This window comes from Orbicella franksi, chromosome 5 (genome assembly GCF_964199315.1).
Source record: "Orbicella franksi chromosome 5, jaOrbFran1.1, whole genome shotgun sequence".
Taxonomy (NCBI): domain Eukaryota; kingdom Metazoa; phylum Cnidaria; class Anthozoa; order Scleractinia; family Merulinidae; genus Orbicella; species Orbicella franksi.
The window spans coordinates 8,133,462-8,148,906 of record NC_138149.1 but is presented as its reverse complement, the minus strand read 5'-3'; the positions used below and the strand labels follow the sequence as shown (position 1 = coordinate 8,148,906).

The following is a 15,445-nucleotide window of genomic DNA, read 5'->3' as shown; positions in this document are numbered from 1 at the left end:
AATTGTTGAATTGATTGATTAATGATAGCCTTTTACTTTCGCTATTGAAATTGATTTGTCTCTTGTTTGTGTATAATTGTTGTGTTATTTGCGCCCAACACATTGACATAGATTTTCGTTTTTCTCAAAAGGGAAATACTGCGAGTTCGAGCATGAAACTTGGCATGGTATATGTCTAATAATGTTATTTTAAGGCTGTAAAGTAAAATAATCGGAAAGTGAGGTACCAGGTGCATTTTTATGCTGTTAAACATGACCTATATTTTGCCATTATTTTTCACACGCTTCATAGGTGTTTTTAAAATGGTTTGGAAAACCACTATATCAACATATATGAGATTAGTTTAAAACGAGGAATAAATTAGAGCGGTTGTTCCACATTTGTGTGAGGTTTGAAGTCAATTTAATTTATTTGAAGACTTTAGCAGCGCTTCGTCCTCGCACCTTATTTCGGTCATTTCATAACACGAAAAACTGCACTTTGACCGCGCTTTCAAATTTTGGCGAATTTCTGAAAAATAAAAATTCGCTGGAACCTTATAATATGATTTTTAGAATTAGCTCAGCTAAGGGCATCTTTGGGCAAAATATGAGCGATTTGCCAGATGGGTCGTTGACCGGCGTTTCTCAATCCTAACAGTCAGCCATTCTTAAATGTCTAAAATACAAACTTAATAAAAGCTAAAAATGTGATACTAAAACTAAGGTTTAAAACTAGACCTAGGATTAAAAATCTACTGCTAACTAAGGTTAAAAATGGTTAAGTAAAAACTGTTTCAGATTGTATTTAAAAATCCCTTTTAGTATAAGCTTCTTTAGCTCACTAGCTCACTCACAAATTGTTACGAAAAATTGTCTGAGTCAAGTTCTAGAATAATCCAGAACCGAAAGTCATTCAGCCCTGACCAATTTTCAATATTTGAAGAAGCTTAGTACTGTAAATTCGTGAAGTTACCTTACGGAAATAAATTAGTTTGTTGCTGTTACCGGCGATCCTGAGTTCTGTCTCGAAACAACCCTGCTCTACAACGATACTCGTAACACCGGATCATCTCTAAGATGGTTGAAGTAAAGCGTTGTTCAATGATTTGTGACTGGAACTGTTTGACAGTTACGTTATCGTAACTGAGAGGTACATCACTCCTAGATAGTTCATAAACTACACACCAACTATTTCTTAATTTCACATCTTTTGATAAGAAAGTGCATTTCTTGATAAGATGAATGCAAAAAGGTAACTCATAAAAGAAGTAATGTATCTGAAAACAAAAGAGCGGAAGTTGGGGTCAGTTAGATGTTGTTTACATCTTTCTTAATCAGCATACGACTTCCGTCAGAGAAGGAAGAATGTTCCAGTTTAATCACAAGCGTCCCAAACTCACGTCTCGAGAAAGGCAATCGGGCAATCTTTGCCATCACTGTTATCGTCTTATGAAGGGAATAACAGTGGTGGCAAAGAAAGCCCAGATCAGCAGAGATCAGCAAAAATCACAACGTACACATAAGAAATGAGTAAGTTTTATTAATATTACGTGTAAACTGCTCCTATTTCGGAATATTTAGCGTTCTATAAATTGACCGTATTTCTTTCCCAATACATATGGTTTATTGACCAAGTGTGAGGTCAAGATGGCTGGATATTGGCCAAGTTCTTTCTTTGCGAGTTTATGGACCGAGACGGAGTCGAGGTTCATAAACTCGCAAACAAAAGAACGAGGCCAATATCCAGCCATCTTGACCAAACAAGCTTGGTCAATAAAGAATTTATTATATGGCTTTCCGGGAAGTTTTTCTTGCGGGACACGGCGGGTAGTTCCGAGCGGGCAAGATAGCTCCATCTTGCCCGCTCGGGTGGCCAATCACAGCGCTCCTCGCTTAACGTAACACTGCGTCAGTTCAGCATCACTAGGAATCATACCGCCCTGGACTCACACAACGCTCACTTGACGCTTTCATGAAAAAATACGTAGTACGTGTCTGAGAATTCATTTATTTTTTGCTTTTCTCGAGACGTGAGCTTGGGACGTCGGTGGATTAAATGACTCCAAATCTGGTATTCGTTTAGCTCGTTAAAAAACGGAAACACTCATGATGCTAGTGAACTTACATTCTCCGTGGACATGTAGATAATGTTACGCACGACTAACGCATTATTTCAATAGTTCATAGCAATAAAGATATGACTGATCGTTGCAGTTATACACACAACTTAAGCAGTCGTGAAATTAAAGCCTGAAAAAAATTTAGGCCTAAACGGGATTCGAATTCATCACCTCTGCGATACCGGTGGAGTGCGCTACCAACCGAGCTATCAAGCCAACTGTGCTGGTCATATTGTGAGGAATACAAATGAATATACCTGGCATAGTCAATCGAATCCAATCGAACTGTATTTCAATCAAACTCAATCGACCTAAATCGAACTTAATCCATGGATTGAGATCGATTGAGTTCGGTAATCAACCCAATTCGAACTCACACAAAAGTAGTTGAACAATCGAACTAAATCGAACTTTTAATTTCTGAAGTCTTGATATTGGATTCGTGAGCGTTCTAAATCGGGTTTTGAAGCCGTTTTGAAGGGCATTATTCAGCAGTTTTGTTTCCTTTCAATTGGTTGCTAGGTGTACCTTGTACGTGCTGGTAGATTGGCCTAAATATAATAAATAGCAAACGTTGCGTTGACTGTGAAACTTGCATAACACATTGGTATAAATAACGACGGTACTGGGAACCATGCATTTCGACATAGCCATTGACCTGATTAAAACAACTTTTAAGAAAGTGGACTAAATGGATAAAGCACCGTACATTTTCCTCGTAAGTATATATTTTCCTTGGAAAAAGAAATAATTTAAAGCAATTTGTGTTATAGTTTTCATTTCTAGTTTTCTTCTACCTTTTTTACCTTCGGTACAAATTTGATATTTTCGTTAGTTCTGCTGAAAGGAAAATACCAAATTGTACCAAGGGTTATTTTGAACCACAACATTAACATTTATAGCCCGTTAGCCAGTCATTTCACTTGAACAGTCCATAATTGATGCTTTGTAGCTTAAGATGGGTAAATGAGAAGGATTTCGGTCCTTGGCAGTGTATTGAAACAAGTTTTCTCTTATCTATACCATGTTCTGAAAACACCCCTTCAGTGGCACGGGCTTGACTGAAACATGTGCATCCGTTTATTTGTAGATTGTAACCGGGTATACTTTCTTGGTGGGCTCAGTGGAGACCAAGTCACAAAGTGCTTGCTTCAGCTCACTTTTCATATATGAAAGAGAATGTGGTGGAGGCCATCTTTTTAAGATTCACACAGGCAGACGTAACATTTCTTCGGCTGTGAAGCGCCAATTTGACGTATCAGTAACTGGAACAAGCACCACAGGCAAAAGGACTAGTAAGTTAATAAGAAGTATTAGTAAAATGGGGTAGGATTCCTTTTGGAGGAGTATACTACTAAAAGAATTCTTAGGAATAACCATCGCCCCTTTAATACAGCTGCAGCTGCAGGGGACTGTAACGACGACGTCAACGCCGAGGACAACGTCGATTAAGAAAACAATGAATGTCTATTTTACCCACGAATCTCACGATACTCTTAATTCATTTAGTTTGTTTCTCAGTTGTCTATGGAATTTTACGGTACCATGCTTTATCTAAGTATCATACAGGTTGATCTTGTCCAATTTCTTTATGATATTCGGTGATAGTCTTTCCGTTTGGCCACTTGCATGGGCTTGAGTTCAAACTAAGCGGAACAAAACAAAACTGCCATTTTCCTATAAGAAGAATAATTAACACTTGTTATAATTAGCGCAACGTTATTTTACTGTTTATGATTTACGCGGAGGGAACATGGTAGGCATGCAGCGTTCGCTTGTTGCAAACTATCATCGACAATGGTCACTTCGTTTTATGAGACGACCCTGCACGGAATCACGGTAGTTGTTTTCATCACAACAGATAATGTTATTATTTAGTCCAAGATGACTAACAAAACTTCCATGATTTCCTGCAGGTGCATCTCATAGGCCGTTTTCGATATATTATTATAAAATAACTGAGCTACTACGCGCGCTTTCATTGGTCGATAGGTGTGTTTAGATGAGAGTATGTAAACACGGTTGTGACGTTTCAGATTCGCGCGTATTTTTGAGAATTATTTTATAAAAGCAATAGAGCACTTTTTCCATGTTTGTATAGCCTCATCTAAACACTCGGGGACTGGGAGAATTCTCGAAAGTTGTGCAAACCCGAGACGTAGTCGAATTCTCCCAACCCTCCTCGTGTTTAGATGAGGCTATGTAAACACGGAAAAAGTGCTCTAGTGCTTATGAATTCAGCTTGGCAGCGAGGGCTGGAGGACACAAACAAAGGAAATTGAATGACCATGCTTATTCATTTGTTTTGTCTGCGTTCTCAAGGCCCCACTATCAAGCTGAATTTTATATATATATAAATATATATATATCGAAAGTGGCCTATTGGCGATTGCAAACGCCTTCGCGCCGATTGATCAGGTGTATAATCATGTGTGTGATAGTTCAACTATAATTGTCTATCATGCTACGTCAGAATATCTGAATATTTCTGGCCCTGAAATATACCCGATTCCCAGAATCTAATTTATCGGCTTGGAAGTATGTATTATATGATGAATATAGGGTAGTCAGGATCAGAAGTATTTAACCGGACAATCCTCCATTTTTCTACAAGATAAGAAAAAAAGAATCATTTATGTGATTTTCAACTTACAAAACTGAACTTCCAGTGGTTGCTTATAAGAGTATTTTATATATTGAAGGATTTACAGTTGTGGACGTCGACGCTAGTACAAACAGGAAGTGCATTCAATTCATCGATAAACGCGGTACTACCTATGCATTGAAGGTCATCAATGGTACGAATCTTCCGCGATTCGAGGTGGGTAAAAGCAACTTAAATTTAAACGTATTCGAAGCTTGTCATAGTTATTTGCACTTTTTTTACTTAATGAGTGCGACAGTGAAAGACTTGATAGAAACGGGAAACCCTGCCTAAAAACTCTTGCATCAGCAGAAATAACAGGTTTTTGAAGCTTCGTTCGAAACGAAATTTCGTCCACTTGCGTCGAAAACCCCCGAAATTCCCGAATTTCGTCGAATTTCGTTTGCATTACTTTTGTACACTGTATTGGTCGTGAGATATGGCCGAAGTTCTGGTATGGAAGTCCATACTTCAATAAAACTGCACCGTTGAACGTGGATATATTGCATTCAGTAATCCCGGGGTAAATTTAAGGGGTGCTGTAAATTAACTTGTACTTTATTTTAATTATGTTCACAGCAATACGATGGATGTAAAAATTCAACTAGTAATGATTTCCTGTTTGAAGAAACCGAAACCGGCCTCGTCGAAGGAATGAAAACATTCACATATGAACATAAACGCAGTGGTGTCAGTGGCAAGATGTGTCTTGGTGTTATTGGAGGCTGTGATAAAAAATTGTATCTGTTAAGTCCAGGTGGTCCTAATGACAGGCGCTGTCTATTTTGGAAAATAATCGTGTAAATAGCGTCAAGATATTTCGTGTTTTGAATAAAATGAACGAAAGGAAATCAGCATTGGTGGTAAATTTAGCCTGGGATTACGCAGACAGGGACCATGGAGACGGGGGCTATGAGGGGAGGGGGGAGTGGGGGATGGGGCTTTAGCCCCAAACCCCAATTTCAAGCAAAAATTACATAAAATAATAATTTTACAAATATCGCCAGACCCCCTACAAGGCAGCGTCTCTGGCGCTTGTAAGCCCCCATCCCCCTCCCCCAATTGAAAATACGCTCCGCCATTCCCGGCAGTAGGTGCCACGTTTTACCATCTTATTAGCTTGCATTTCAGCCATTTTGTAATAAATGAGAGCGAAAAGGAAACCTCAGGGTAGAATAAAGACGGTATCTCAATTAAGTTTGCGAAGGGTTTGGCGCGAATGGCGAGCTTGAGCTTCTTATAAGACGTCATATTCCAATCTCAGGCCCCATTTACACGGGTCCGAACAAATGTTTGCGCGGACAAAAGTTTGCATGGTTCCAGCATGCGTTTACACGGTACCGGCGGAACTGCCCAAATTTTTGAACGGCTAAGTGTGCAAGTTTGGGACCTGAAGAAAGGAGGTCAACTTTTTGATCGGCACGGTACCATATTTCGTACGGACTCGTGTAAACACCCGAACCGTGCAACGTTTTGCTCAGATGGCGCGTTTAAGGCCTGGAATCTAGTTATGTTTTGAATGGTTGGTTAACAAAAACGAAACATTTTTTGTTGTTCTGCTCAGTACGTCTGTCGGCTAAAAACTTGCTCAGGCTAGATATGCAATAACAGCATTCATTGCGGTTCACGTTCTCCAAAATACGTAGAACTTAGTCATTTCAAGTTGTTGTTTTGCAAATGATGGGTAAGAAATGTACAAAGTTTCAAAACTGACGTGCAGAACTCCTCAGTGTTCTGCTCAATAACGTCCCGTCCACACTACGTCGGAGAAAATTGAAAACGCAGCTTTGTTTCAACGGTTTGGCCTATTCTACCATCCACACCAATGCGTCACGAAAACAGAAACGCGTTCCAAACTAAAATGGGTTTTTCCAAACTTAGCATTTTCGGTCAACCACATGCATATTTGTCGGAGCCTGCACTGTGTTCATTGTGGAAGTCAATATTCTCACCAACAACTAAACTGGTTCATGAAGAAACGCCTTTATTTAACCGGGTCTATTTAATAGTCAGAGTAAAATGACAGTTCTCAGTGGTATCAAGCCGATTAAGGATGCAGAAATTCTGCACCTTGCTCAATGTGTAATTATAAAGTTAGTGAACCCATCAATGATGCAGAAATTCTGCACTTGGTTCAATGACTAAATACACTCAAATCTACTGAACCCAACAACGATGCAGAAACTCTGCACTTTTTTCAACGACACTCAAATCTGCTGAACCCAACAACGATGTAGAAATTCTGCACCTTGTTCAATGTGTAACTATATATGTAAATTTAGTGGACCCATCAATGATGCAGAAATTCTGCGCCCTGTTCAATGACTAAACACACTAAAATCTTCTGAACCCAACAACGATGCAGAAATTCTGCACTTTGTTCAACGACACTCAAATTTGCTGAACCCAACAACGATGCAGAAATTCTGCTCCTTGTTCAATGTGTAATTATATATGTAAATTTAGTGAACTCATCAATGATGCAGAAATTCTGCACCTTGTTCAATGACTAAACACACTCAAATCTTCTGAACCCCACAACGATGCAGAAATTCTGCACCTTGTTCAATGCGTAATTATATAAGTAAATTTAGTGAACCCATCCATCAATGATGCAGAAATTCTGCACCTTGTTCAATGACTAAACATACTCAAATCTTCTGAACGCAACAACGAAGCAAAAATTCTGCGCCTTGCTCAATGTCTAACTATATATGCAATTTTAGTGAACCTAACAAAATCACAAAAATTCTCAAATTATTCTGTTTTAGGAGTGACTGTGGAGTCAGGAGTCACTGTGGCTGCGGCAGCCACTCGTGGAATTTACTAAAAAGTCCGATGTGTTCGTGTGTACAATTAACCCTAATTGTTTCTCGAACAGACCAATTTCCAATATACAAATAGACCGCCTGGGCTGGTGAGATATATATTCTGGCCACATGAGAAGTTGCCGACACATTAATATTGTAAACAATAACAATATCACACGTTTACGCGTAAATTCACTCGCCGGCTTAGGTCTATAGTTGCGGTTTTGCCCATAGATTACGAGTAGTCCCTCTTTCGCTTAGTCCGTCGTGCGTGACGCGAAAGAAGGACTTTACCCAAGGGGAGTCTATGTTTTGTGTGTGACCTTTATTCCTACTGTGAAACTGCCCTCGGGAAACCCCTATGGATACAGCAAAGAGAACAAAAGAAATACCCACGACATTCTCAGAACCAAGTCGTGGGGTTTATCTTATATCTAAACAGGAACCGGCAGCACTCGCTGGGCACATTTTTGTGGGGTTGCGCTGAAATTGCGGCAAATAAACCCAGCGGCCACCAGATAAGATAAGATAAGAACTTTATTGATGTGAGGTATGGCCAACTTTCGTGATTAACTGTGATTACTTGATTATTTTAAGTGGTGCAAAGTTTTGTAATTCGTTCTCTTTTCACAGCAACTTTAGACCAAAAGATGCAAATTAAGATGCGGCATCATACAACGGCTGTATTTATTCTAGCGAAATCGGGAGCAAGAGAGTTATCAGAATCCAGCACCGGCAGTATACGCTCCATATCCCCACTATTTTAATCGTAATCGCAGACGCCTTCTACGCATTCTTCTTAAAACGAAATCAACCGCACCAGAAAGACCGACTGCAAGCAAACAATAAGTTTCGCGGTTCGCGATATCCATGATGAATAAATTTGCCGATAAACACTGCCAGGTCAAAAGTTGACTTCGGGGAACTGTTTGGACTATTTGCAGTGTAACCAGAAAATATGTCCTGACCGGAAACCTAAGCTGATACCCACCCAAGTCATAGTTAATAGAGGGGAATGGTTATGGAACTCGACAAAGTTCTTTGTTGTATGTTTTTGTTATCTTTTTTGGTAAATCTTGGCATCTTTGTCTGCTCATTTGATGTTCGCCGGGCTTCATAATCATTCCCCTCTGTGCCCAAGCCAATTACCCATTGGGAAACCTCCGGCTGAAGGTGTGTTTAACAGCAACATGGCAGCTTAGCCAAACTCACGTTACGAGAAAGACTAACATTTTTCATTCCTTTACACACTCCTCTGACTGCCTCTAGGTCTCAGTGGATGACCGATTGTCTTTTTATTGAAGTGATGATGAAACGGTATCGCGTTACCCGCCTCTGAAGCATCCTGAAACGATGCCGATTTGAATGGGAAAAAAAAGTGCGGTAGTTTTCAAACGTTGAGGAAGGCAAACTTCAACTTCAAAAAAATTGATCACAAACTGAAGAGTGACCTGGATTACAAATAATCATGCCGTAACAAAAGTTCTCTGGTTAAGGATTTTTAAAGCGGAAGCCTTCGGCTTCTTATCTAAAAAGAACTTACGTTTTGCGTGTTTGTGTGAATGAACGTATATTATTACACCAACAAACAAGAATTCTATCGCGCTTACATAACTCAACCTGGTTCGCGTCGTTCGTCTCATGAAAGCTTGCAAGGACGAGAAATAAAATAGCCCAATGAGTTTTTCTCTCCGAGCGAACAATCGCGCTATAACTTATACTCTGAAATAATTTTTCACCATAAAGTATTGAGAGTCCCTATCATAATAAGGTATTATGTGACTCACCGTTGTAAGCAGTTGTTCCCGTGGACGCACTCATTCTAGCAGTTCTCTTAAGCGGAGTGCTTTGCAAATATTCAGTATCTCCAGTAAGCGTATATAAACTCTTTTTCATCAATGTGCTCTTCATCCATGATACTCCATAAGCTGACATTTTTTTTGCGGAGAGGATGAATTCAATGTTCCAATTACCTCGCAGAAACTATGAAAAAAATAGCTTTAGCTATAGAGGCGCCATTCTTTGGAACAATCTTCCTTGTGACATAGGGGAAGCAGAATCAGTTGGGCAATTGAAGTCTACTCAAAGAAGCACAATAAGGATTCGTGGAAAGCAGCTTTTTATTTAAACATTTTACATTATATTAGGTATGGATTAGTTATTTATGAATTGTTTGTTTAAAGCTGATGAATTGTACCATGATTATATAAGGCTGATTATCTACCTACCTACAACTTATTTGTGACGATTTTGAAACATATTTTACGAAATCTCCTTATAGCCTCGATATAAAGGGAGGATATTGGAAAAAGAAATCAAACATTTTAATCAGCAGAGATGATAAAGTACAAAAATCTATGAAACTCAAAAACACTTAACTATGTTACCAGCTTAATAGTATTACATCATTGATTTTAGATTGTAGCTCGATATTACACGAGGATCCACGATTTCTTTTTGCTCAACGACCATTTATGAGCAGGGGCACTTTGCCCCGCCATAGTTTGGGACCCAAACCTTACGTTCTCTTCGGACCTTTTTGTTCGTTTGCTTTCTCCTACGGTCAAAAAATAAAACAAGAAAATAAGCTGTATCCTTCCATTAGTAGAAAGGGAACATACAATATGCGGATTTGAAGTTCTACCCTATCCTAGAAACAGTTTTTACGCATCCGGTGTGCGTTGTACACTCTTACTGAAGCCGGATTCGATGAGCGTTTTCACTCTCCCTGGGAACTTTTAGGCCCTCTCTACACGTATCCGGATATTTTTGAATCCGCGACTTTTTCTTTCCCGATTCAAAAATTTCCCCGTCCACACGTAGCGTATTCAAATCGAATTCGCCTGTCCACGCGCATGCGATGGTATGCGGATTCACCCTAGAGAAACTAGGCCTCCACGTTGTGCCGCGATATTGGTTTATTGTTCGGTAAGAGACTGGACAGGATTTTGCTACGTCATCGGAATCGAAAATATCCGGATTCACCGTCCACACGTTATCGGATTCGTTGCGGATTTGTTTTTCTTCCACGCTGGGGAGCCGATTCAAAAATATCCGGATTCGCTGCCGAATTCGCCGGATGCGTGTGTTCGGAAGCCATATCCGGAAAGAAAAAGTTCCGGATCCAAAAATATCCGGATACATGTGGACAGGGCCTTAGTTGTTATGGCCCTGATACAACTTCGCAAATGGCTGATTGTATGCATGTACCTCAGCCAATCAAATTGCACCATTTACACTAGTGAACTTATAGATTCTGCAAATTAGTAGAATTCTGCTCGCATACTAATGCAAATACTACAATGCGATTGGCTGAGCAAGAACACTGATGAAAGCACATTGACCTTAATAACAATTCATTCCGCGCGATTGTGCTGAATACTACGTCGAGAAATGTTTGGAAATCGTTATTTGAGGGAAATTTAGTGCGAATTGTACTTAAACAATTAGATTATATTTGGTCGACTTCCATGACGTGAAAGTTGACTTGGTCTTCCGCCTCATTATCACCTCATAGAAATTAACAGCGATTAACCGAATTGTTAAAGGGGGTCCAAAGAAAAACAACCGAGTTTGGGAACTGAAGTTTGGATTTAGTAGCGGAACTCCTGCGCACCGAAGGAGCGCAAGCGCTTATAGTTAATTCATTGCAATCAGGAATATTGCAGTCAGGAATATTGTTTAACTTATTGCAATCAATAGCTCTGTAATCAGGAACTCCGCCTTTAGATGAGGCTAAATCGACATCTTACTTTTCGGTGATTAGTTCAAAGAAATTGCACAAAAGACCCTGGAAAGTAATCCCTAGCTTTCAGCTGGACGTTGCTGGGCGAAGGTATAAGCACAAGCTTATTAATTGCTTATTTCAACATGAAAACACGGAATCCGATCCAAGCATGAATCAAATTATTTTAATTTTGACGTTGAGCTTGCCATTACATTTTCTCAATATAACTTGCGGATTTTTTTTCTCAGGAAACCAGGTAGTTGCCAATCCTGGTATGATCTGGGCGACAATTAAATTGGGCTAGTATAGTAGACCAGAATGTTGCCTTAAGTTTAAGATGAAGTCAATAATATTTACCCACCTGGATTTTCTACATCTTTTCAGTCCAAGAAAACCACAGCTTGTGGAGTAATATTGAGTATAGTATGTAACGACATAAACGTAGTAGTACTGACTCTCTCGACGGCATTTTGCTGCAGGAAATAAAAAAAAAAACAAGATAGAGGGGGTTTTCTCTTGAGTACCGAAAGTAATTCAATGCTTGGGTTTGCATTGCTACGTTAACCCGCGGACGTACAGGGGTGGGGGATGGGGTGGATGCCACCTCCCATCCCCCACAAGGTTTTTTTTCAAAGTTTTGAAAAAAGATTTACTCTAAGGAGCTGAAACTTTCACTAGCTGTTCCATCATTCTCTGCGGAAATTTCGATATGTCAATTGTGTGTCCATCATTTTTGATGTTGCCACGGCAACCATCAAATTCCAAATTTCAACTTTTTTTGAGATGATTCTGTAGTTTATTTCCAGTTTTCTTCATCAAATTCCGGAAATTCATGAACTCGTACATTTCATCAGCATTCTGGCTTGATTTCGTGTTAATCATTATTTGTTGACTTTTTGAAAAAATTGTGAAATCAAAGATGGCGGGTCAATTGACGTTATTTGACGGCATATGAAGTCATTACCAAAAGAAAAAATAAAAATATCATCTTTTTATATAAATCTATTAGCGTTCTATCACGAATGCCGTTCTCTGATTGGCTTCGCTACTTACTATCTACTCTGTGATAGATAGTGAGTAGCGTGGCAGTGTGCCCTTCTTAGCAAAATGACGGCCGCTTCTTGGCATTTGCGAAGTGTCTGTGAAGAGGATTTAGATAACGTAAATCGTAAACTCGTAAACTCGTAAATTTATACTAAAACATTTAAATTATTCGCTCTCGATTTCTATGCGTGATAGTCAACTATCACTCGATTGAAATCTCGAGCTCATAATCTAATGACTTAGTAGACCAAGCTCAGGGCTATCTAATTAATGTAAGTTTATTTCGCTCCGCCTTAACAGAACGAAAACCAAGAGGGGGGTTCCATCCACCCCTTGTACCACGGTGGGGGTATGAGTTAGCTTCTACGTCCGAGGGTTAAGTGATTGGCTTAAGAACAGCAAACCAAAACGACAACAATGAAAACAACAACAAAAAAAAACAAGGAAAAACAGGGCACACGTCGGCTATGTGTATTTGCCTTGAGTTTTGATTATATAGGCTCAAAGAATTGTCTGTGCAATCTTTACTTGGCACGATTAATTTAAAACTGCTCTAATCGGAATAACAGACTAACAGAATCGGAATAACAGAATAATTCAGGCTGAAAAAATCCTGCATGGAACCGAGTAGTTTCTAAATATAGTAGGCCTCAGTTGTTCGAAGACTGCATAACGCTATCCACCAGATAAATCGCTATCCAGTGGATAGGTGTTAACAAAGCAAACCACGCTATCCACTGGATAGAGATTTATCCGGTGGATACCGTTATCCACCATTCGAACGACCCGGGCCAGGAGTGCAACAGCTGCCACGTATAACACTATATATGACATGGCAAACATTTCTATTATAAAGTCGAGATAATAAATAAATAAATAAATAAATAAGTAAATTGCAGTCTCCTGAGAGTATGTGACAAAGCTTACATGACATTAATTACGATTATCAAATTTGATAAGGCTTCTGGGTGGAGCCGCAGAGTTGCAAACAGCTGCTTATGTGTATATTGGTTGCTAGGAATGTGATGGCAGCGCTGGCAAAGACAATTATAAAACGCATTGCCCGCACTGACATTATATGGCAGATTTTACGATACACTACGAGTATATAGAAAGAAATAATGCTGAAATAAAGCTTCTTACGTTTACACTGGTTGCCAGACTTGTAGTAGCAGCGGTTGCACTGGCAAGTATAAGAGCCAAAGTTGTTGACGCAATAAGCATTTGAAGAGCACGAGTAATGTCCTGTTGCGCACTCATTAACGTCATGGCACCTTGAAGTGGTCACTCGTGGTCTAAAGCCAGTATTACAGTGGCATTCGTAGGAACCCGGAGTATTCTTGCAGCGTGAGTTTGACGGGCATTGGTAGTACCACACGTTACATTCGTCGATATCGATGCAAGTATAGAGGCCTCGGTTTCTCCAGCCTAACAAACAGCTGCAACGGTACGAACCTTCAGTGTTAACACATTTCGATTGCACCGGGCAAGAATTTGGAACTTCTACGCATTCATTGATGTCTTTGCACTTGGGTAAACGGGCATCCTTAGGGTCTGGGTACCACCCTTTGTTGCATATACACTTCCAACTTCCGGGCGAGTTCACGCAAGAGGAGTGTGGATCACAGCCATGAATTCCCCGTCTACATTCGTCAATGTCAACACACTGGAATTCTGAGACTTTCTCCCAGCCTGGATGGCACATACAGTAATAGCTTCCAGGGGTATTAATACATTGCGATGGAATAGGACATCTGAAAAGAAAAACTGTGTTTTGCATTTTGTGGAACCTGTAAATGCATAACCAAAGTTTAAATACAAACAGAAACTAAATTCATGCCTATATTTTCCTTTTCTGAAATGCTTACAAAGGGAACCCATTAGTCCTTCCGTTTTTAAAACGTTGCACAATTTTGAATGTGGCATGCCTGGTAAAATTATTTTAATAACTGCCACAAAAATTTCATGAATTATGTTCCAGTGTCCCTGGAAGCATTTGAGTATTACACTGCAAAGACGCAAGTTTTGCAATTTACCAGAGCTCATGCTGTTCACTTCAAAGGTTGTCATAATATACTGAATCTCAACCTGAACTTTGTTTTAAGTATTGTCTTACAATTTGGGCTAACGTCAACGTCAACGTTCCCATATTAAAAAAAAATGCTTTTAGGAAACAAAACTCACAGGCAGTTCAACAGCTCAGAGAACAGTTAACATTACACAAAAGTAAATATTACTTGTCAATCTCTTCCGCACATTCATCGATGTCGAAACATACAGGATGAGACCCTTGTCCTCGCCAGCCCAAATTACAACTGCAGTTGAATCCACCTGGGTAATTGACGCACGAAGCTTGTTGGTCACACACATTTGGGTATTGGCATTCGTTAGTATCTTTGCAGCTTTTGCCATCAAAGGACCACCCCACGAGGGAAGGACACTCACATTTATACGACCCTGGCGTGTTGACGCATTTGGCTGGTGGCAAGCAATCGTGCAAGTTGAGGAGGCACTCGTCGGAATCCACACAGGAGAGAGCAGTGTCGTTCCATTGATATCCTGAGAAGCAAACGCAGGGTTGGACTGCACGTGGACTACGGTTGCAATAGCCATGAGGTCCACAGATTTCACCTTTCGTAATGGGGCAAGCTGTAATTTATTCATTAAAACCATTAGTAGTTACATTAAAGGCTTTTTGCCTACCCTTTTTTTCTTTCGTTAGTCTAGGGCCTTTAAACATATTTACTAAGTATTGGCATCAGAAACTGTTTACTTTTGAGAGAATCACGTGCCAATCGTGGCGTCAAAAAGAACAAAATAACGTCAGGCATTTCAAAACGTCCATCATCTCTAGCCACTAAATTGATTTCAAATATAGGAGGAAAAAATAGGAATACAAAAAATGTCAAAACAACCAAATTCGATATGAAACAGAAAATTAAGCTAGAAAAAGACTCAATTTGGATAAAATTGCCTTTGAAAACATGGTTGCCTTTGAGACATCAACACGCGTGACCAACAGTTGACACACAAACGGTTTTTCGGATAATTTTTAAGGAAAGCCAAATTTTGACCACTTGGGTTAAATACAATCGAATTCACAGCGAAAGTAAAAAGA

At 39.6% G+C, this 15,445-nt stretch overlaps 2 protein-coding genes across 2 annotated transcripts in view; one reads left to right on the top strand and one right to left on the bottom strand.

The window, feature by feature from the left end:
* The first annotated feature begins 2,793 nt into the window (after positions 1-2,793).
* LOC145487710 (uncharacterized) lies at positions 2,794-5,562 on the top strand. The gene is made up of 4 exons (XM_081466533.1): positions 2,794-2,820; positions 3,193-3,397; positions 4,805-4,923; positions 5,326-5,562. Exons 1-4 carry the CDS (start codon positions 2,794-2,796, stop codon positions 5,548-5,550), a joined length of 576 nt encoding a protein of 191 aa, XP_081322659.1. The 3' UTR covers positions 5,551-5,562.
* A 4-nt stretch (positions 5,563-5,566) lies between these two features.
* Positions 5,567-15,445, bottom strand: part of LOC145488614 (uncharacterized) — a 30,626-nt gene continuing 20,747 nt past the window's right edge. Inside the window, 4 exon segments of the mRNA XM_081467501.1 lie at positions 5,567-10,113; positions 11,645-11,756; positions 13,471-14,081; positions 14,565-14,976. Of these exon segments, the coding sequence (XP_081323627.1) occupies positions 10,029-10,113; positions 11,645-11,756; positions 13,471-14,081; positions 14,565-14,976 (1,220 nt within the window). The 3' untranslated portion in view covers positions 5,567-10,028.

What these genes read in the sequence shown, in the direction of transcription:
- LOC145487710 (XM_081466533.1), top strand. Translation starts at nt 2,794, where the DNA reads ATGGATAAAGCACCGTACATTTTCCTC. An exon ending in AAGCACCGTACATTTTCCTC is followed by an intron (nt 2,821 to 3,192) that starts GTAAGTATATAT and finishes GTTTATTTGTAG; the next exon opens with ATTGTAACCGGGTATACTTT. An exon ending in CACCACAGGCAAAAGGACTA is followed by an intron (nt 3,398 to 4,804) that starts GTAAGTTAATAA and finishes TATATATTGAAG; the next exon opens with GATTTACAGTTGTGGACGTC.